This window comes from Glycine max, chromosome 8 (assembly GCF_000004515.6).
Source record: "Glycine max cultivar Williams 82 chromosome 8, Glycine_max_v4.0, whole genome shotgun sequence".
NCBI lineage: Eukaryota > Viridiplantae > Streptophyta > Magnoliopsida > Fabales > Fabaceae > Glycine > Glycine max.
Genome location: NC_038244.2, coordinates 14230520 through 14254693, shown reverse-complemented (window position 1 = coordinate 14254693; position 24174 = coordinate 14230520). Strand labels below are relative to the sequence as shown.

Below are 24174 nucleotides of genomic sequence, written 5' to 3'. Positions count from 1 at the left end.
TAGAAGGAAAACATCTATTTAGTCCCCGAAATGGTTGGCACCAATAGCAATATTGGAGATGATTTTATTAGAGGATTAATGAATATATGAACTATTTCTATGTTTTTTAAGTATTTTTATTTTAAGAATTTATGTCTTGTATTGGATGAATTTATGTTAGATTGAATATAAATCGTGGATTATGTTAGTTTATTGAATTATTGTTAAAGTTTATTATTTTTATTTATTTTAGAGTTGAAATATTTACTTATAATTTTATATATAAAAATATTAATATATATATATATATTTATTTGACAACAATTACATGTAATGTATATTTTATATTTTATAATAGGAATTGAATTTATAGTTTTCTTTAGAGGAAGAATATATATATATATATATATATATATATATATATATATATATATTATATTTCTTAAATTTTTTTTTTTATAAATTAGAGTCGTTTAAGATGCGATACACAAATTTTAAGATAAATATAATGATTCACAAACTTCATTTTGTAAAAAAAGAAACAACAAATTTCAGTTTATCCCAAAAAATTTGTTTACAACAATAAAACAAATATTTAGTTAATTGGTGTTGTCTAAGCATATTGTATGAAATGATCCAGTACTTAGAAGGTGAAGGGAGTAAGTGAGAACTTCTGAGAAACGCCGCCAATGGCGCATTGCTCACTTTTCCTCTCTCTCAGACGGTAAGCTCACTTTTTCATATTCTCTGTTTGGTTGCCGAGAAAAATACAACACAAAAATTGCAATTTTGATGATTCCGCATCTTAATCGAGCTTTCAAACCCCCCCACAATCGGATCATAACCAAGTTCCACACTTTCTCGGCAACCTATCATATTTGAATTTTTGGGTATCGCTAGTTGATCTCAAAATTGCATCTTCTCATTCTGCAGAAATAGCGGTTTGGCTTGTCTCCTGAACCGAACAAGATTCGTGTCTTCGGGTGCTGTGAGCAGTGATTTGGTGGAAGAGAGTGTGGAAGGTGTTGATGATGACCTAAGGAGCAGAATCTTCAGGCTTAGGCTCCCCAAGCGAAGCGCCACCAACGTTCTTCAGAAATGGGTCCTCCAAGGGAATCCTGTTACGCTCTCTCAGCTTCGGGATATATCCAAAGAGCTTCGAAGATCTCAACGTTACAAACACGCTTTGGAGGTTTCACTTTCACCCTTTCCTTTCTCATTCATACCTTCTTTCCATTGCTGAATTAGAGTATAACACATGATTGGAGTTTAAACAACTTTTTTGCTCCACGACTTCTGCAAAGTTTATTTTAGTTCTGTGATGCTGGATTTGGGATAGTCAAGGTTTTAAATATCAGCTGTGGTTCGTTTGTTGATATCGCATCAAATTGCGGACAATTGTTGATATCGTGTCAAATTGCAGACAATTGCAACCTATGCGGTCCCAATTGCGGTCACGGTACAGTTTAAAAAACCTTGAAGTGGCCAAAATCACAGTTTTTAAAACCTTGAAAGGGGATAATTTTCGCAAATGGTTAAGATAAAGTAGAAGAAAGAAAAAATCTGTTGAAGGCCACCCAGCAGATCATGCAAATGCAAGCTTTTGAATCTTTTTTCTGTTTTAGCAAATTAGAGCATGTTACTGAATTTCCACGATTGGTTATTATCCTGATTAAGAGTAAATTATACTGACATCCCTGTGGATTCTTCGAAATTCACACTGATACCGTTGTATTTTTTTGGACAATAACCCTCTTAATTGTTTGAAAATTGAAATACATTACCTTGATATCCCTGTTACTTCAGAAACACATTACACTGTGTTCTCATGTTAAGTTTTTTTTTTTTTTGTTGAGTTAAAACTTAAAAAGGAAAAGGTTTCATGTGACTTTCGAAGAAATTGCAAGGGATGTGAGTGAAATTTGCTTTGTTATTAGTAGTTTTTTTAAGGTTCAGAAGAAGAAAGAAAGATCTTAAGGTAGTTCGGTTTACTTATTTTTGTAGCGCCTATAACTGTTGGAATGAGGGTTCTTTGATGTTGTTCAGTACTGAGTTAGGCCTTTGGCAAATGAGGCCATCACACAACACTACAGAAGTTTCCCGAAGTGAATATATTTGAATAATGTTATTCGGATATTTGAATATATTCTGTATGGTTTATATCAATCTGAAATACTTCCAATGGCTCCTCGTCTATATAAAAGTTTTGTTTATTTTCTAGTGATAAGATTGCATCTAACTTGGAACAATTTATTATGATTTATGAATACTGCTCTCTTTTTCAGTTGGATCTATAGCTTTTGCAATTTGTGATTATTGATAATTGCAGATATCTGAGTGGATGGTTAGCCATGAGGAATACGAGTTATCAGACTCTGATTATGCAGCCCGCATAGATTTGACTACCAAAGTTTTTGGCATTGATGCTGCAGAGCGCTACTTTGAGGGTCTACCTCTTGCTACAAAGACTGCTGAAACATACACAGCACTCCTCCATTCTTACGCAGGAGCAAAATTGACTAAAAAGGCTGAGGAACTTTATCAAAGGATAAAGGATTCAAACCTTTCCTTTGATGCCCTTACTTACAACGAAATGATGACTCTTTACATGTCAGTGGGGCAGTTTGAAAAGGTCCCATCGGTTGTTGAAGAACTGAAACAACAAAAGGTTTCCCCTGATATCTTTACTTACAATCTATGGATAAGTTACTGTGCCGCCATTCTTAATATTGATGAAGTTAGGAGGATTCTTGATGAAATGAGTCATGGTGCTGGTTCTAATGAAAGTTGGATAAGATATTTGAACCTGGCCAATATATATATTAGTGTAGGTCATCTTGATAACGCAAGTTCCAACACACTTGTTGAGACTGAGAAAAGGATCACCCAAAGGCAATGGATAACTTATGACTTCTTAATCATTCTATACGGTGGGTTGGGAAGTAAGGATAAACTTGATCAGATATGGAATTCCTTAAGAATGACCAAACAGAAAATGATTAGCAGGAATTACATCTGCATCATTTCTTCCTATCTGATGCTTGGTCATACCAAAGAAGTGGGTGAAGTTATTGATCAATGGAAGCAATCAACGACCACGGATTTTGATATGCTTGCCTGTAAAAAGATTATGGTTGCTTTTAGGGACATGGGCTTGGCTGAAATAGCCAACAACTTGAATATGATTCTCATTGAGAAGAACCTCAGTCTTGGAAGTGATTAACTAGGAGTTCTCCGAGCATGAATGTAATATAGAATATATATAGATTTGAGATCAATTTTGCAACCTTCGGAAGGGAAAATATATTTTACTCGCAATTTGCTAATTCACCTGGAATGAATAAATATGCTGAGCGAATGGATGTCATGCAATGCTTTTGTGGATGTACAAGATTTCATCATTGCTTCTAGCTTTTTCATTTTTATGGTGCCCTTGGCTAGCAGCATCTTTGATGTTGTGAGAACCTTTAATTTCGCCTTTTTCTGATTTTGTAGTTATATTGCTGCTGGTATTTTTATATTTCTTCCTAAAAATTTGGATGTGTTTTGCATTTTCATTCTTCTAGAACTAGTTGTTAAATTGAATATTTTCCAACTTTTACTGTTATCTTTTTGCCGGAACTTTTATTCCTCAATTATTATTTTTATTTAGATTTAATGTCACTTTTTAATTCTCTGTTTTAGAGTTATTTTATTTTGATATATTAAATTTTAAAAATTTTATTCTTATTCTTTAAGTTTTTAAAGTGTTATTTTGATATTTTTTTCGATTTCCATCAGAATCATTAGTATCTTGTTCATTTTAAAATTTGAAATAATTTAAATTTTAAAAATTAAATTTAATTATTAATTTAGTTTCTATAATTTTATGATTTGTATTTTTTTGTCTTTATAATTTGAAAGAATTTTTTTTATAATTTATATTTAAATTTTTATAATTTAAAAATAATTTTTTTAGTTGTATTTTAATTTTTATAATTTGTATTTTAATTATTTTTAGTTCTTGTTAATATATATATATATAATTTACAAATTAATTATAAAATACCAATTATTTTTTTATTACAAATTATCTTAAAATAAATAAATTTTTAAAAATTATTCATAATTATTTTATAGTTAATTATGATTAATAATATTATTAAAAATATAAATCATAAAAATTAAAAAGATTATCTTTAAATTATATTGCCTATAAAAAAATTAAAATTAAAATTATAAAAAAATCACTTTCAAATTATAAAATTAATTGAATAATTAAACCTAAAAATTATACAACATCGTAGTCTCTCACCTTTCTCCTTCCCCCAAACACCAACATAGAGCCATTTTTCTAATCAACCAAGCTTCAGACCCTGGAGTCGTTCAGCAATCTGCATAGGAAGAACAATTTCGCCACCAATATCGCAAGTAGTGGATCCTCTGTCGCAAACCCAGATCTGGCTCAGTCCGTCCATGCCACTTCCCCTCAACCGCCACTACCAGATCTGAATACCTACAGAGAAAATTTTACAACAGATCTGACAAACTACAAAGAACAACCACCACTACCAGATTTTTAGTCATGATTATTTTAAATTAATTAATTTAAAATTATGAAGGTAACAAAATCACTAAAATTGCTTACGCAAATGATAAAAAATAATATCAAAATGAGATATTTTAAAAACTTAAAAGATCCAGAGTGAAATTTTTAAACTTAGTGAAATAATGGGAAAGTATAATAAATCAAAATTAACATTAATTTTTTTATTTAAGGAAAATATGTTTTTTTTTTGTGTTTTACTCAAGCATATGAACCAGAGTTTGGGTCCTGCGTGAATCTTAATTGATTAAAATTAATTGAAATAATTTGAGTTGGATCACTAATTTTAATATTTAAACTTGTTGATTCAACCTGTTAACATGTTAATTTATATTAAATTATTATTATTATTATATGTAATATATAATATATTTTTAAATTTTAAAAAATCAAATACGGTTGATCATTAATTACATAAATTGATTGACCTAAATCGAGTAAATATTAATGCATCCTTAACTTTTAGGATCAAAAATTGGTTTTGGTATAAAAAATATGTTTAAAATTCATTTTCATTATGCTTATTGAAACTTCTTATCTCAGATATGATATGCTTAATTTTTCATCATCATGGATAGATAGGAATGAATGGAACGGAGTGCGATAATATTACAATTTTTTAAATAAAAAATCTAACAAAAATTGGCAAGCAAATTAGATTACCATTTTTCCAAATAACGTGGAGAGCAACACAAAAATTGTAGTTAGTACATACAAATGTCGGAGGACCTTAGAGAACAACGTCTTTGAATGGTAATAGATGTTATATTACATTTATTAATGATTATTCTAGATTTTGTTGGATTTATTTCTTTAAATCCAAGACTGAGGTAACTAACATATTCTGGAAACATAAAGCATTGGTAGAGAATCAAAGTGGTTACAGGTTACGCACAATAAGATCAGATAATGAGAAGGAATATGCAAATGACACTTTTCATAAATTTTGTGAAAAAGTTGACATAAAGCACCAACTCACTATATTGTACACCCCACGAATGGTGTAAGTGAGAGAAAAAATAGAAATATCATAGAGATGACAAAGTGTATGTTTTATGAAAAGGAGTTGCCAAAGAAGTTGTGGGCAGAGGCTGCAAGCATTGTAGTATTTTTGCTTAATAGGTTTCCATCCAGAGTGCTGAATAAAAAAACCCCATCTGAAGGCTAGTTTGGTTACAAACCAGATTTGCAAAATCTGAAATTTTTTGGTTGTTTGATGTATCTTACTACAACCAGGCCCAACATCATGTTTGCAATAAGTGTGCTTTCAAGATTTATGCATTGTGCTAGTGAAGTGCACCTTCAAGCTGTCAAACGGATTGTAAGATATGTCAAGGGGACTATAGACTATGGTGTCAAGTACACTCACTCTCAGAATTTTCAGTTACATGGTTATTCTGACAGTAATTGGGGTGATTTCATTGATGATATAAAAAATACAACAAGTTATTGTTTCAACTTTGGTTCGGGTATGTTTTCTTGGAGTTCAAACAAACAAGATATACTGGCTCAAAGCACAACTGAGGCAGAATATGTGGCAACTGTGAATCAAGCTATTTGGCTAAGGCGTATACTTGCTGATTTACATATGGAACAAAAGGAGCCTACACAAATTCTTGTTGATAATCAAACAACTATTTCCATTTCAAACAATCCTGTTTTTCATGGCAGGACTAAGCATTTCAAGATCAAGTTTTTTTTTTTTTTAAGGGGAGCACAGAGAGAAGGTGAAGTCAAACTAATTTACTGTAGAACTGAAGATCAAAGTGCAGACGTCTTAACAAAAGCTCTTCCAAAAGCTAGATTTGAAGCTTTAAGAAATAAACTAGGTATGTGCAACCATTGAGGCAAAGAGGAGATCTGTTGAAACATAGCCTACAATAGCTGCATACTTAGATGTTTTAGCTAATTTTTAAAATTTAAAATTATCTGTTGCTTATGATCTATTCTTTAGCAAATGAATAATAATTATGCATCCTTGAAAGAAAATTGATGATATTTAAACATTAAAAATTTAATTTTTTTTTAAATTTTTTTTTCACATCATTTCATCAATTTTATTAATTATTTTTTTTTCTTATCTCCCTCCACATATCTACTTGTTCAAATATATATATTTTTTTAAAAAGGCACTACATCTTATACTGGACCACCATCCACCTTAGCTATAGCTTGCGTCTTCTCTCTCTAGTCTCTACCAAATTGTACGGAGCTAATTAGAACCGATTTTACCGGCGAAAGATTAAACGATTCAGTTTTTGCTGGGTGCTGAATAAGAACACGAGGCACACGCGCGAGATGCACGGGCCTCACGCTCGCAGGACTCTATATGCCTCTTATCTTTATTCAATATAATCGATTCTGGTCAAAGTTAAAGCAAATGATAAAAGTCATAAGTGTGTTTATCGTTGGATGTCAAAAGAGATGAATTGAAAGATGAAAAACCAAATTGTCAATCACTAAAGAAAATGTTTATTTTGTGAGATAAGGTTTCATATTTTGAAATGACATTCACAGAATTGTAAAGTGTAAACGTAACGAATTAGCATGAACACGTCTCAGCCAATTTTATATAATTAATGTGCATCCAAAATTTTCTATTTTTGAAAAAATTACTAAAACTCAGCTACATGTAATATAGAAATTGACTAAGACCATTCAAAGGTGATGGTACAATAATTTCTCGATTAACACACAGCCCTACTTCCACCTTAGGGCAGCCTTAAACGTGGCAAGCGTGGGTAGATAGTGCACCATTGCCACTTGTAATCGATCAAGTTTCTCATTATTCATTGTTATTGCTGGTAACATATTGTATTCCTTAGAAAACATTTTAAAAATTAAACGCAACACATCTGTTTTTTGACAGCTACCAAAGAATACATGTTAAATTTAAACACATTTAATTAAAAATTAAACGCAACACATCTGTTTTTGACAGCTACCAAAGAATACATGTTAAATTTAAACACATTTAATTAAAAATTTACACATTATTAAAATTAAAAAATAAAAATAACATAAAAACAGAATTTATTTTTCTCTTCTGTTCATCTTGTCTCTCTCGCACATATTCTCGGCTCACCTCTTTCTTCCTCTGGTATTTTCTCGTTTAGAACAAGCCACAACATGCTCGTAGTGTCTTCAATTCTGATCTCCAATCACAAACTCTTTTTAACATATGAATTATATATATCCTCACCAAACATAAGTGCATAAATACAGGAGATCGAAGAAATATAATTTGTCAAAGGAGCCATAAGAACAATACAAAACATCAGAACAAATTATATGGGAAAGATCAATTGCTTTTAGCTATCTTCTCAATTGAATCAGTAATCCGTCGTTGGTGTTGGAATTGGATGTGTGGGTACCAAACTGAAAAAGCCAAGAGGAACGGGATAAATTGGAGAGCTAGAAATAATTTTTATTAATATTATTATTGTTTGAGTGAATTTTATTATTATTTTTAATGATGTGTAAACTTTTAATTGGATGCGACTAAATTTGATGGGTTAGTTACGTCTCTATCTAATAATTACTCGGAATTAAATTAAATTTTTTAAAATTAAGCAATATTAATTACTTTCCTTAATTAACATTAACTAATGTTTTTTCTTATAAATTATTAGTATTGCATGTAGATTAGTCAGAACCATTTAATTCTATATTATGTAATAATTTATCCTATTTAGTAAATATTTCACGAGCACTTCAAAGACAATGCAACAATATTAGCACAGGCTATTTACATGTAATCATAAATCTAGTATCTCATCAAACGATTGTTGTAGCTCAAAGTTACACTTTCATAATGAATCTTAAATCTGGTTGTTGATATTAATTATTATAAAAAATTAATAAAATCTTAACATTTATGATTCTCACACAATCAATAGAGTAAGACATATATTTGTTTATCCTGAGATTTTTATCAAATTTGTGATGTATCTTGATTTTCTTAAAAAGATAAAGAAAACAAGATTTTTTTTTCTTTACTATTTTTCATCTCTTCTGATTCGTGATGATTATAAATTTTGAGAGAACATTTTTTATCATGAAGGAGATTTTGTTTTATGTTAATAAAATTAATTCCCTTTTAAATCAATACTTCTATCAAATAATAATTATTTCTATAAATTTTTTGAATTTAATTTAATTATAATTTAATTTTTAGTTTTTAATTATTTATTTATTAATTCATATATAAATTATTAATTCTTAGACCTTGTTGCCAATGCCAACCACGTTGATGGAGCTAATTTGTTTGTTGGGTGCAATTATTAAGACCACCCTTTTCTGGAAAAAAAGAAGTCTATATGTACTCTTAGCATGTGGAAGACAATTAATGAACCATTGCCACTTTAATCAATCAAGTATTTGTAGGCAACCCTCATTATTCATTGTTACTGCTGGTAACATATTGTATTCCTTAGAAAACATTCTCCACTTTTTTGTTCTCCTCCATGGAAGCCAATTGCAACATGATAAACATGGACGACACATGCGAACTTGTTGCCAACAATAATGTTGGTTTTCCAACTGATGCAGCTAATAACGGTATCCATAAACCTTCTTTGTTGGGTGCCAATAAGACCACCCTTGGCCACCACGTTGCACGGCGTCTAGTTGAAATCGGTATCAAAGACGTATTCACCGTCCCTGGAGATTTCAACCTTATCCTTCTTGATTACTTAGTAGCGGAACCTGAGCTTAACCTCATAGGTTGCTGCAATGAGTTGAATGCTGGTTATGCTGCTGATGGGTATGCTAGATATAAAGGTGTTGGTGCTTGTGTTGTTACCTACAATGTTGGTGGCCTTAGCATTCTCAACGCCATTGCGGGTGCTTACTGTGAGGATCTTCCTATCATTTGCATTGTTGGGGGACCCAATTCAAATGATTATGGCAGCAACAAGATTCTCCACCACTCCATTGGCTTGCCCGATTATACCCAAGAACTTCGTTGCTTTCAGCCTGTAACTTGTCATCAGGTAGCCTTTTGCCAAAGACTATACATCTTCCATCACAGCATTTTTATATTTTGTTTCCATCAAATTAAACTCTTCAATCTTATTAATTTCTTTTAAAATGTATTATTTTCTCCGTAAATCTAAACTATTTATATATTTTTACTTATCTATTTAAATTAATTATATATGCACAGTTTGTTAATTAGAAAAATAAAGAAGAGGAAACTAGAGAGAACAGAAGAGATTTTACTCAATTTGGCACACTTGACACATAAGTTACATGGATTATAGTAGAGCAATCCCTGTTCATTACATACCTTTTTCATTAACACACTTACTGAGCAAGTAAAAAAAAACATTTAATAAACAAAATGATAATAATCTTTCTAATTCTTATTTGTTACGTACGAATATTTTCTCTTAATATGCTTATTAACTCATACTCACTCATCTTTTAACATTAAATTACACCTCTTCATTTTCTAATTATTATTATTATCATTATTTATCACAGTTATCCTATAACTTTGAAATTTTTCTTTATGTTTTATTTATTTATTTTACTCAAATTATTATATACTTGCTTGTTCAAATAAAAGCACGAAACTTTAATGCAGAAATCAAAAGTTATTAAGATTCTAATACGGGTTATGTGTTACTGTAATTTCATCAGGTTGTGGTTAACAACTTAGATGATGCACACGAACGGATTGACACGGCCATTGCAACTGCTTTGAGAGAAAGCAAGCCTGTCTATATCAGCATAGCCTGTAACTTGTCTGCCATCCCTCACCATTCCTTCATTGATCAGCCTCTCCCATTTTATTTGACTCCCAAGTAATTAATTAATATCTGATTTTCTTACCAAATTAATTAACTCATTTAATTCATGTCGTGTATGTGTTTCTTGTTGATTCTTTTTTTTTTTCTTTCTTTTTATAAAAAAAATTATTATTTCTTGGACAGGTTAACTAGTGAAAGGTGTTTGGAAATTGCGGTGGAAATAACATCAGAGTTTTTAAATAAGGCAGTGAAACCAGTGATGGTGGGTGGGCCAAGGTTGCGAATGGCAAAGGCTAGTGATGCTTTCATGGAGATGGTAGATGCTTCAGGTTATGCCTTTGCAATGTTACCTACAGCAAAAGGGATGGTGGAAGAAAGCCACCCCAACTTCCTTGGCACTTACTGGGGACCAGCAAGCACTCCCTTTTGTGCAGAAATTGTGGAGTCTGCTGATGCCTACCTCTTTGCTGGTCCAATATTTAACGATATTGTCTCTTTCGGGTTCACACTACCCATTAAAAAGGACAAGGCAATTATGGTGCTGCCTAATCGAGTAATGATTGGAAATGGACCCAACATTGGGTGTGTTTCAATGAAGAGCTTCTTTGAAGCACTTGCAAAACGCCTTAAACGCAACACAACTGCTTTTGACAACTACCAAAGGATACACGTCCCTGATGGGCTTCCCATTCACCCTAATCCAAATGAGGCGTTAAGGATCAATGTTTTATTCAGACACATACAGAACATGTTGTCCAGTCACACCACTGTGATTGCTGAAGCTGGAGACACTTGGTTTACTTGCCAGAAGCTCAAATTGCCACAAGGCTGCGGGTAATTAATTAGTTATTTGTATTTTTTTATATAGGAATCAAAGATAATATTAGAAGTTTACACTAACTCATGTAACTATTTAATCAATTGAGCTAAATCTCTTTACACTGTGAGGTGTTTAAATAGCTATTTGTATATCAAGTTAATAACTTAATCAAGAGTGAGACTAACTAAATATATTGGGTTTACAGGTATGAATTTCAAATGCAGTATGGATCAATAGGTTGGTCGGTTGGTGCAACTCTTGGTTATGCACAGGCTGCTCCCCATAAGAGAGTGATTGCTTGTATTGGCGATGGTAGCTTCCAGGTCATTCATTCAAATTCACTGCTTGCATTTATCATATAAATTTATTGCGTATAACTCATGACATTACCTCATTCTTTTCCTGAAGAATAAAGACCTTAGAAATTCATATTATCTACTCTAACCTCTTTCTTGAAATTGCTATAAATTTCTAGAATTTTCTTAAATATAATATGTATGAAAATAGTAGAATATCCTAGAACTATTGTGTGTATGAATATGATAGAACAATCTAGAACTATAATGTGTATGAATTTGGTAGAACAATCTAAAACTATAAGTGTATGTATAAGATAGAAGAATCTAGAACTATCATGATACTAATCTATCATGAAAACTCTAGAAAGACCTAAAGTAATGTAGAAACATTCACCACCATTGAGAGGTCGGTGACTTGAGTCTATAAATAGACAATTGGTATGTTGTAATTGATCATCCAAGAAATCAATGACATAACCTTCTTTCTAAAACAATTCTCTAAAACTATCAACAGTGGTATCAGAGCTACGTTCGGTCATACATTGGGCGTAATTATATTACCTACCTACCATTCCAAAATCCTCCCAACTACTTCAAAAATTTCCTTTGTACTATCAACTCACTCCAATAATATTTTTTTCTAAGCTATGGATAACACTACTCAATCGTCAACTATTTTTGTCCTTATCTTCAATGGTGAAAATTATGATTTCTAGCGTGTTAAAAGATATTATTGGGGTTAAGTGGGTCTATAAGACAAAGTTCAACCCTGATGGCACCATACAAAAACACAAGGCGAGGCTAGTAGCTAAGGGTTACTCACAGCAACCCGGAATTGACTACAATGAGACATTTGCACCAGTAGCTCGTCTTGATACCATAAGAGCTCTAATAGCTCTTGCATCACAAAAAGGATGGAGTATCCATCAACTAGATGTCAAATCCGCCTTCCTTAACGATGTACTTGAAGAAGAGATCTATGTGGAGTAGCCACAAGGATTCGTGTCTGAAGGCAAAGAAAGCAAAGTGTTAAGACTAAGAAAAGCACTCTACGGTTTAAAGCAAGCACCTCGAGCATGGTATAGCAGAATCGATCAGTATTTCATGAATCGAGGATTCAGGAGGAGCAATAGTGAGCCTACACTTTACATCAAGTCTCAAGGTCAGAACACTCTCTTACTCACTCTATATGTAGATGATCTTATCTACACGGGAAATAATACTAAGATGATGATGGAGTTTAAAGAAGACATGATGAAGACCTTTGAGATGACCGACCTTGGTTTGATGAGTTACTTCCTCGACATAGAGGTAAGTCAGAGAAATGAAAGGATATTCATCTCGCAAAAGAAATACATAGAAGACTTACTTAAGAAATTCAAGATGTATGGTTGCAAACCTGTTGCTACTCCACTCATAACAAATGAGAAACTACAGAAGAATGATGGAGCACTAGAAGCTGATGCATCCAAATACCGAAGTATAATTGGAAGCCTCCTATATTTGACAGCTACACGGCCTGACATAATGTATGCTACAAGTCTTCTATCAAGATTCATGCAAAGCCCAAGTCAAATACACTCTGGAGCAGGAAAAAGAATTTTGAGGTATCTACAAGGAACAAAAGAGTTCAGAATATGGTATACTATTGAAACCAACTCAGAATTTCTTGGCTACACCCACAGTGATTGGGTAGGTTCGACAGATGACATGAAGAGTATCTCTGGCTATGCTTTCTCACTAGGATCAGGAATGTTCTCTTGGGCGTCGAAGAAGCAGGCTACAGTAGCACAATCAACAGTAGAAGCAGAGTATGTGGCAGTCGCTGAAGCAACGAGTCAAGCTATATGACTTCGTAGGATACTTGAAGACATGGGAGAAAAACAAGATGAGCCTACTAAAATCAATTGCGACAACAAATCAACAATTGCAATGGCGAAGAATCCAGTTCATCACAACAAAACAAAACACATAGCAATCAAGTATCACTTTATCAGAGAAGCTGAAGCAACTAAAGGGATCAAACTCGACTACTGCGGAATAAAAGATCAAATTGCAGACATATTCACAAAGACGTAGCCGAGATCAAGATTTGAAGAATTACGAGCTATGCTCGGAGTCACAGAAATTTGCATCAAGGAGGAGTGTTGAAATTACTACAAATTTCTAGAATATTCTTAAATATAATATGTATGAAAATAGTAGAATATCCTAGAACTATAATGTGTATGAATATGATAGAATAATCTAGAACTATAATGTGTATGAATATGGTAGAACAATCTAAAACTATAAGTGTATGTATAAGATAAAAAAATTTAGAACTATCATGATACTAATCTATCATGAAAACTCTAGAAAAACCTAAAGTAATGTAGAAACATTCACTAACATTGAGAGGTTGGTGACTTGAGCCTATAAATAGGCAATTGGTATGTTGTAATTGATCATTCAAGAAATTAATGACATAGCCTTTTTTCTAAAACTATCAACTATCATCTAATCAACTACCAACACTCTTTGATGTTGTGAGACTGATGAATAACTACGTTTCAAATTGTTAATATATATATATATATACACACACGTGATTAACACACTGCTACGTTTCAAATTCTGTCTTGCAGATGACAGTACAGGAAGTGTCAACAATGTTACGGTGTGAGCAGAATGGCATCATCTTTCTAATTAACAATGGTGGATACACTACAGAGGTAGAAATTCATGATGGACCTTACAATGTCATAAAAAATTGGGACTATGCTGGACTTGTGGAAAGAATAGATAATGGTGAAGGCAAATGCTGGACTGCCAAGGTGAGACAGCAATTTTAAACACTTGGAATTCAGAAACTTGTATAAAATTCTAGCTCAACAGAAATTAATTAGATTTCAATCAACTGAGTACAAAGTTAAGATTTTAATAATGTGGTCACATTTATAAACTAATAGAGTTAAGTTAATCCCATGTACTTGAAGGTGCATTGTGAGGAGGAGTTAACCGAGGCAATAGAGACAGCAATGGAAAGCAAAAAGAATAGCCTATGCTTCATTGAAGTGATTGTACACAAAGATGATACAAGCAAGGAATTGCTTCAGTTGGGATGCATATTTGCGGCTTTTAATAGCCGTCCACCAAAGGATCACTAAGGTTGCAAATGTATTGTATGAGCGTTATTCATACATATATACTAGTTCTCAGATGTTATATTATCATTTTTTTTATTTCAATAAGTGGGAGTTATAATATGTTGTCAGTCACAGTCCCAGACTCAATAGAGACAAAAATAATAACAATAAAGTAAAAAGAATATATCGCACAAGGTTTAATTTATTGAACCTGTGATGTAGGTGTTATATCAATATATTCAATAGCTAGTATCAAGTTAATGCAATTGTGATTCAATACCTGAGAGGGGGGAGTAATTTCTTGTGTTGATTATATCGTTCCTTTTATAGACCCAATAAAAATTGTCTGCCTACTCAGAGCATTTCCATCTAAGTTTTTTACACTTTTTTATTTTATTTTTATGCAACATTTTACGCATCTTAACAAGTATCTCTCATCATTATACACCACTAGCTCGTTTTTAATTTTTGTAACTTAAGGATTTTTTTTTCTAATTCATCAACCACTTAAAAAATTATTAATAATTATTATTAGTTATGTTATTTGTGAATGACCTGTTGTTCGAAATTTCCCATGTTTTACCCTTGTATATATTCCTTAACACAAGGAAATGCTTCAATTGGGATGCAGATGCCACTCAATTCAACCGTGAATTGTATTTTAGTTACAACTCTACAAATGCGAGGAAAATCCGTGATTGCTTAATTTGTTGCTGTTTTGATTGTGGTGGTCCTGGTGTAGTAGAAGTGCTTTTTTTTTTTTAGAGGAAGTGCAAGTACTAGTTGACAGCAATAACAATTTATTTTTATTTTGAGTTGGGAATAAAATTAGATCTTAGAAGTTGAAAAAAAATAATCTAAAACTCGATTGAAGTCAGAAACTATTGTGAATATAATATAACTTCTGATAAAAATCAACTGCTATTTTTAGAAGAAAAAAAACAATGATTTTTATAATCGTAAAACAATGATAAATTAGCTTCTGCTTTTCTTAATAGGTTAGAAGTCACTAGATTATGTTACATCAGAATATTTTTTAATAGGTTACAAACTGGCCCAAAAATCATTTTTATACACGTTGATTATTCAACAAATACACATTTAAACACGCATTACGTTTAGCAGTGATTTTAACCTTGTTTCAAAGATACAACAAATCCGCGGTCACCTAATGTTAAACGTTGGATCCTAAAAATCAGTTATTCTCCTCCCGAGTAAAGAATGTGACAAATCACCTAATGTTAAAATATTTTAATTTTATTTTAAATAATTAAAACAGTTGGAGGAAGATCAAATAAATAGGCATCCAAATTTAAAATCATGTTCTACGCTCAAAAATAGGCATCTTATCTCTCAATCTCCCCGTATAAACGTGCGTGACTGGTTCTTGGTGTGACCCCCTCCCTAAAGACTAAAATAAATAGGAATGATTGATGGAAATTGTCAATATATATAACTATTATAAAGAAAATAATTTTATTTGGTGTTATCTTTCTTTTGATCAATTTTATCTTTAACTATTAAAAATCACTTTAGTCTTAAATAAATAATTTTGGTCCTTGTGTTCACAGAAAATAAAAAATATATTCATAAGCATTAAACTTATGATCTTTTATTTATAAAAAAGACAATAAATCATTATCACACTTAATTTATTTAGATAACTACATTAAAAATATTATTTTTAGGTGTTATTGGCCAAGAGTTATTAATTTTTTTCTTCAAATTATCAAAATATATAAATTAAAAAATATTTAATATATAAATATTTTAATTTTATTTTAAATAATTTACATATTTTTATTTTTATTTTATCAATTTATAATTAAATTTCATAAATTATCACGTATATATATTATTTTTTAAAATTGATTTTAATATACAAATTATCTTTACCCTAGTTATTTACGTAAAAACTAATTCTACTGACATGTCAAACATGATACCTGTACAATTAGTTTTTCAACTTTTTTGGGAACAAGCTAATCAGCCTATGAAACACTGGATGTAGCGGTTCATCACCAATTCCAATAGTTGAATACCGGTTTAATCGAAAGGTGGTTTTATAGCCTTATTGAATTGGGTGATCAGCTGATTTAGTTCGTTTTTTATAACTATAGTTTGTAGTTGATAAAAATATGAGTAAATTTTTTGCAATTATGTAAACTTTTGGATGTTGTATTTGCAAATTTTTGAAATAAAATAGGAGTATGTGCATTTCATGATTAAGGAAGTACTTCTAAAATAATTTGGAACATGTTACATTATCAATCTGTATATATGATTTCATTAGAAATATGAAATCATAAAAGAAATGGCAATATAAATGGCTTCGTTTGTAAGTACCTAATAAACAGTTCATATTATACAATTAAGAATAAATGAAGCTTCCCAATGTAAATCAGTAAAAAATATAATTAAAATCTTTTGTTTGCCATAACTTGATAAGTAATAGTTGTATATGGGAAGAATAATTGTACATTCATCAAAACATAAAAGGTTTCATGCATAATTTAAAATAATAAATAAAGATCCAAGGTTTACAAAACTAGTAAATAAGTACCCGCTAAGCCTTAGTTACATTCATCCAACAAGCTAACAATACATACTCAACAAGCTACATCGTTGATATCCTCTATCACTAACCCCTGTTAGCTAGGAGGTATATATATGGACCTGAACATAGATGATAAGATATACTAGGATAGGATCACTCTTGTCAGGGGGAGTCACTAGAAGATTTCTCATGACTATCACTACCATCTAGACTGCAAACTCAATGGTGTCCTCAAGGAACCAACAACCTAAGAAAATGTAGACATAAGGGGGAGTGTTTGATGAAGAGAACCTAGGATCGTCGCTAACTATAGTCCTATACCAAAAGGTAACTCTACCAGAAAAGATGCTTCAGTAGTTAGCTCTGTCTTCTTGCTCTCCAAGCCTCAAGTGGCATTCTCTGACCATCCTTTGCTTAGTGACAAGCATGGCCACATGTGCCATTACAATCTTAGAACCACAAATCACAAATCAACAATAATATATTGCTCATCCTAGGATAACTTACATAGGGCATAAGCTTAGAAGGTAAATAATCACAACATGTATCTATAAACTTTGCTCATTCACTTTACACACACTTAAGCATGACTTGGTACCGCCGACCAAAAAAAGAAAGCATGACTTGGTACCCATTTCCATATGTAACTAAACACTTCTAAGCCATTATAGGAGAGAGGAAACACGTAAGAATCTCATGCGTTCCAAGTTATAGTTACATACATAAAGTTGAAAACATCAAAATTGTCCCCCACTTTGTCTCATCGAACCTATTTGGGTAGGAAAATTACTAAAAACTGTAGATAACTTTAAATGGAGTGGGACAAGTTCCCTTTGAAATCTATAGTACCACCAAAGGGTCTAGGTAGTTCTTTTTACATCAATACCAGTTTGAAACTCAAAACAGGGCATTATTTAAGAAAATATTTAGCAAAATATATATTTTTAATTACTCTTTTTTTATATACATTACGGGTCTTTTTTAATGAAAACGATCATATTCCAGCGGAATAGGATTACAATGACAGATAAATCTCTCTTTCTCTCTCCCCATGTATTTAACTTAGTTTTAATTACTCTTTAGTCTTTATTCTACAATTATATTGTTTAATGATCAACAACTTCTCACTTTTTAATATATTATTTGTTAGACTTAATTGTTATAATTGACACTTTCTCTTAATTTGTATTCTTTAATCTTAACTAAATAAAGATTGAGAAGCACGTAATGTTCCAAGGCTAACGTTGCAAGTCACTACACCACAAATAATTAAATTATAAGTCAATGTTGCCCGGGGCCAAGATCTAAAAATAACGTTATGTTTCAATAAATACAAAATATGCCAAGTGATGAAGTCAAGGCACCCGCAAGTTTTTCTTTCGGTGGTAAGTGTATATATGAACAAATCTTTTTTGTATTCGGAATCGATCAATATGAACTATGAAGAGTGAAGAGACTGCTTCTCTCTTCACTTATTCCCTTTTTAATTTCTTTTGTTCGGTTCTTAGTTAGAGTAGACGGAAACTTTGACATATGACATTTCTTTCGATGATGTCTTATGCCACAAGTTTAATTATTCCGGTGCTTATCCTAATCCTGTTTTCATATCTAGAAGCAAATTTTGATCGAGAACCTTAAATTTACAATTTACAACTTACGATTGTTGTTGTATTATATAGTTTTAATATAGTTCCCATAAAGGGAACGTCATATTCGATTAACTAACAATATGACTGTCTGATTATTTAATTTATTCATCAACGTTCGTATACGGAGTGCAATCAAGATTTTGACTCTTTCGTTTCATCTGCATTAAATTAAACATTTTAAATGCATTAACTTAAGAAAATGGTTGAAACAACTCTTCTTCCGTTTAAGAGAGGAACGATTGATGGAATGGAACGCAACATGCTTCATGCTTCAGTCCAACATTCATAATTGGACAGTCCCACAACTCTATTTTATTTCATGAATTCATAATTAGCTGATTATATTTTACTCTTTCTTTTACAGTGAATTATATTATACTCTAGCTACCTATACGTAGAATTACAAATCTGAGTACCTTATACATAACATCTTTGATTTATCAAAGATAAACACATCACACAGAATAATGCACAAAAAAAGCAAGTGAATGTTCATTGCTGTTGACATTCAGAATTTGACCAAGTTCTTGATGGTAAATTCCTGCCTACATATGGATTTATTCCCGCATGCATATTAACCTTAAAGTTTTCACTATTACTGTCTTTAATTAACAATTATTACCACCCATTACTGACATGCCCTTTCACTTTGAAAGCTTAATCAAACAACTACTAGTATTATTTACTTCAATACTTTCTACGAACCTTAGAGTTTTTACTATATTACCATCTTTAATTAACAACTAGTACCATCCATAGCCGACAGGCCCTTTTACTTTAATTTGAAAGCTTAACCAGACAACAATTATTTACTTCAACACTTTCTACAACCCATAATCGACAGGCAATTTCATTACCAAGAATTTCTTCAACAATTACCACATGTGTAACTTTTTTCAGGCTTAATAATCAAAACAAACAAAAGCAACCCGTGCCACCCATTCTGACTTTATCCATCCTCAACATAGGACATTATAAGGTACATGACCTTGCTAGCTTCCTTCCTTATTAGCTATCAAAATCAAATTGCGTAAATTGACCATATCTCCCACTTCAACTGTACACTCCTTCCCCCTCATTTCGCCCAAGCAGCAACGGTCAACTCATTTCATCTACACAAAACGTTCACCTTTCTCAGTCGTCAAACCCAACCCACCCATATTATATATCATACATATAAATAATGGCATAGGCTAACCCATTAAACCACACAATACATATAAATTAACCCACTAGACCCCTTCTTAGACCCAAATAGCAACATCTTTTTTCCTATTGCCAAATTAAGCCCTTTTCTAACAAAATCAACTTCTTATAGTCATTCGCTTAATCATAGAATTTGAATTTGAATCTAACTCAATTCAACAAAATCGACATGATGTCTAGTGGTGGATGCAGCAGGGCACCCGTGAAGATTGTGATCATCAATACCCAATACGTCGAAACCGATGCCACGAGCTTCAAATCCGTGGTGCAGAAGCTTACGGGTAAAGATTCTGACAATTTAGATGCAAAGGTTCAGAGGAAGAGGCATGATCATAAAAGTGGGGTTGAGGGGAGGTCGTTTTTAATGAGAGACGTGTCGTTTAAGGAGTTCGATAGGTTGCTCAGCGAGATGCCACCGCTAAACGACCTTTGGGCTGATTAAACGACTTTAACCACCGCCAGCGCGCGCGCGCGTATGGTGTATGTATTCTTTGTTGTATCCGATTAATTGATTTGATTCAATATTTTTGGTTATTGTTGGAGGGGGTGTATATACGCAAACTGAGATTGTGACCCTATTCATTGCTTTAATAATTTGAATTGTGATTCAGTATATTTACAATATTAATTGGTGTTCATTAATGGTACTTTTATACTATGATAGCTATGCTTACAAAATTAATATAACTAGTTTAGGCTAAGGAACATTGTGTAAAAGATAGTTGATTTAAAATTTTATGTTTACCAAATTTTAATGACAAGTTAAGAGAGAATAAAACAGCGAAGCAACTGGGCCATAGTCTCCAGAAGATGAACTATTAATATACTAGTATTCATTTGGTCCCATACTTTGAGGGTAGACAATCAAGTAGCAGATTGTCTTGCTGGTTATGGTCTTACCATTGATGATCAGTAAAGTTTCAAATTTGTTCTTACTTTTGTTCAAAACGTTGTTTTAGTGGATGTTTCTTCAACCGCATTCCCTTTTAATCTAGTTGGTTTGGGGTGTTCCCTCATTCTTTCAGCAACAAAAATAAAAAATATATACTATAGTATTATTAAGGTGAAGTGATTTTGACTTAATATTGAAATTATTGGCACTCACTAAGAACATTGATTTGGTTTCAACCGGCCGAAGTTATAATATTTATTTATTAAATAAATTAGATTAATAAATTTTAAAAATTATTCAATTAAAAGGGTCGTGTTTTGAATAATTCTTAGTCTTTTATACTTAATTTGCCATCCATCTTATTTAACTAAATATGAATAGTATAATATAGTGAAATATGGTTATACGTAAGTTATAATTTTTTATTATAGTACCTTGAAATTATTATATATTCATTATACTATAAAAATGCTTAGATTTATTAGTTTTTTTTTGTTGTATTATGACAAAAAATGATATTTGAATATAAAACCTCATTTAAACTATTTAAATTTACTACTGTTAGACTGACCCTAATAGATCGTTTAGATTTATTAGTTTATTCAAAAACAATTTTTTAAATAATATTTCACTTTAATCAAACTTATAAAAATATGAGATTAGGCCTTAACAAAAGGCATATATATGGCATGTAATATAATTCATGCTTAGGGTCTTTGCCAAAACTAGCTTATAATTGAATGTTATAAATTATAGCCAAGGGCTATTGAAAATTTGAAAATTATATGAGATTGTTGTCTTTATCATTTATTTTCTTAAAATTTAATATTAATTATATTAAATTTTAAGAAAATAAATGGTCAGAATGAAAAATAATTATACAAAAATTATTTTTTTAATAAATTGATCAATTTACTCATCATCCTCTTTCTTTCTTAAGATGTGTGTGTCTAGAGCGGACCTAGCCCCCTGCCCCCTTCCCTTGAAATTTTTCATGTATATTATTAAGTTAGTTAATGTATAATTAGTTGTGTTTGTTGTTATGATAACAGTTCAGTTCATGCTATTATCATTTTAGATAAAAATTAGTTTTAATTCTATGTGTAAAAATAGTAAATAAATTTTAAATTTTATTATTTATTAGAAGTTAGGCATTTAAAAAATGATAAAGGAGGAAAAAAAATTAGCCTCTTTAATAGATTTATGGATTTATCCAAAGAATTAGCATTGTCCACGTGGTGGAGTATACTAGTGTACATGTGTTGTTATTTTTTCACCCTTGTTTTTATAATTTGACCTCACTACTTTCAGTTTTTTTACTTATTGCTAATTTTTATCTTTTAATGATTAATTTTTTATTTTATATTTTGTTCCTTTTATATTATAATTGGTTGGACATTTGATTTTATTTTATATTTTATTCATATGTTTGATGGTAAATATTATTTAAAAATAATAATTTACCCTCACTAACTACATACCTGGATCCGCCACTGTCTAGACGACGAGTGACTAAAAGAATTTGTTTCTAAATTTTTCAAGAATGAAAATTATATTTATATTTTAATTTAGGAGATAAAAATCATACTTGCTCTATACTTACGAGACAGAAAAATTTAAACTTATGCATTAAGTACCGCATGTGATAAGGTTACTCATTTTTACAAAATTACGTATAATTAATGGCATGAAAGAGGAAGAAGGCTAGGAAAAATACTAAAAGAAATACTATGTTTATCACGCTGATAATTTTCTGGATCTGTCTTTTCATTCTTCATGGGAGCAGTCAATTAATCTAGAACACACAAGAAGACAAGTTGTTGCTGACACACTGATTTCAGTATTTAATTTCTTTTGCATGACATCACAGTGGTTAATTAATTCATGATAAAAGGCAGAGATTATGAGTCATGGGTTTTCCATAATTATTTAAACGATGCAGTAGTTGAATGTAAGTGCGCTTTTTTAAACAAAGAAGACGACTATTTTGCATGCATGTATTTTAGCGCTTTAAAGAAAAACATGCGTATGAGACAGGATCATAAAGTCTTCCAGAAACAAGTCTTGAAATTTTAATTAGTTTTCCTTTACCACCATAAAATCTTAATCAACAAATAATATTTGGTAAGAGTATCCAGAAGCTGAATTCCAGAATACCTTTAATAAAATAAGAGTATTTAGTGACCTAAAAGATGCAGGTAATGCGATTTATTTCGATTTTGTCAACAGGAGGTTCAAGTTGATCTGTCTGTCTTTTTGCAATAACTAACAGAAAGGGATGTTCAGGCGTATACACGTGTTTGACAAATTTCGTAAGAAATATATAAAATATAAAATTCCATAAAGACCTTAAACGCTATAAAAAATTTTACTAACCATAAGTAAAGTCGATATCAATAATGTTTCTCACGTCCCTTTAATGACAACCGGAAGAAAGAGAGAAATTAAAGAGAGGAAAGAAAAAAAAATGTTAAATGAGATACATACCCAATAAATGATAATAATAATAAGAAGAAAAACAATACAAAAGAAAAAAAAAACTCTTTGGAACCAATGACGCGTAAGGTTTGGAACATTATGGCCTGCGTGACAAGTAATACTCCTTCTCAGCAAGTTCATGTCATTAGCTTAATGAGATATATGACACTCGATCTCTTTCTCTTAGGGTTACCCTAGGACACTCTTCTTAACTAGCTAGTATCGTGTTAAATTCATAAGCAGTTATAAATTTTGTTAAATGCTAGTATAAATTAAGTAATAAACATTACAAATTAAATAATTAAAGTTACAGACTTTGTATTATTTAATTACTCAATATATAACTTTAAAAAAATCAATACGATATTTTTTTATAGAAAGTACTGAAATAACCTCTTATTTTAGATGAATAACACTATTTATACGTATATTACTGTTCATTTATATAGATTTTATATAAATTTAATTGAAACATACTAACATTATAAAGACTTTACAAGGGCACAATTTCATTCAATTGTAAATTGTCACATAATTGAAATTTATTGATTTTTGTAATAACTAATTTAAAAATAATATCCACATAATTTTTAATTGATTGTTAGTATAAAAATATTTGCATTAATAATAAATTAAAATTAAACTTTTTTTTATTATGCATGATTTATATATATATATATATATATATATTATAATGATTATGTCACTTCATATTGATGTAAGAGAAACGAAACAAAAGTTAGATGCAACTAATATTACAAGTATTAAAGACAAACACTTTCGAGTACTTTTACTGATACATTGAGATTATTTTTTCTTAAGGAA

The 24174-nt window shown here is 31.1% G+C and overlaps 3 protein-coding genes across 3 annotated transcripts; all 3 read left to right on the top strand.

Annotated features, from left to right (window-relative positions):
• The first annotated feature begins 516 nt into the window (after positions 1-516).
• On the top strand, positions 517-3351 carry LOC100779635 (pentatricopeptide repeat-containing protein At5g09450, mitochondrial). Its single transcript, XM_003531485.5, has 3 exons — positions 517-703; positions 913-1171; positions 2309-3351. Exons 1-3 carry the CDS (start codon positions 669-671, stop codon positions 3200-3202), a joined length of 1188 nt encoding a protein of 395 aa, XP_003531533.1. The 5' UTR covers positions 517-668; the 3' UTR covers positions 3203-3351.
• A 5560-nt stretch (positions 3352-8911) lies between these two features.
• Positions 8912-14920, top strand: LOC100777690 (pyruvate decarboxylase 1). Its single transcript, XM_003532909.5, has 6 exons — positions 8912-9558; positions 10211-10374; positions 10504-11154; positions 11346-11463; positions 14067-14255; positions 14418-14920. Exons 1-6 carry the CDS (start codon positions 9031-9033, stop codon positions 14586-14588), a joined length of 1821 nt encoding a protein of 606 aa, XP_003532957.2. The 5' UTR covers positions 8912-9030; the 3' UTR covers positions 14589-14920.
• Positions 14921-20151: 5231 nt separating this feature from the next.
• LOC113002308 (VQ motif-containing protein 1) lies at positions 20152-20421 on the top strand. The gene has a single exon (XM_026129399.1). The coding sequence runs from the start codon at positions 20152-20154 to the stop codon at positions 20419-20421; it is 270 nt and encodes an 89-aa protein (XP_025985184.1).
• Positions 20422-24174: the final 3753 nt, after the last annotated feature.

Bases quoted from the DNA above. Each gene is read 5' to 3' on its own strand.
- LOC100779635 (XM_003531485.5), top strand. From the start codon at position 669: ATGGCGCATTGCTCACTTTTCCTCTCTCTCAGACG. The intron at 704-912 runs GTAAGCTCACTT...CTCATTCTGCAG, and splicing joins CTTTTCCTCTCTCTCAGACG to AAATAGCGGTTTGGCTTGTC. The intron at 1,172-2,308 runs GTTTCACTTTCA...TGATAATTGCAG, and splicing joins GTTACAAACACGCTTTGGAG to ATATCTGAGTGGATGGTTAG.
- LOC100777690 (XM_003532909.5), top strand. From the start codon at position 9,031: ATGGAAGCCAATTGCAACATGATAAACATGGACGACACATGCGAACTT. The intron at 9,559-10,210 runs GTAGCCTTTTGC...TAATTTCATCAG, and splicing joins AGCCTGTAACTTGTCATCAG to GTTGTGGTTAACAACTTAGA. The intron at 11,155-11,345 runs GTAATTAATTAG...TTGGGTTTACAG, and splicing joins AAATTGCCACAAGGCTGCGG to GTATGAATTTCAAATGCAGT.
- LOC113002308 (XM_026129399.1), top strand. From the start codon at position 20,152: ATGTCTAGTGGTGGATGCAGCAGGGCACCCGTGAAGATTGTGATCATC.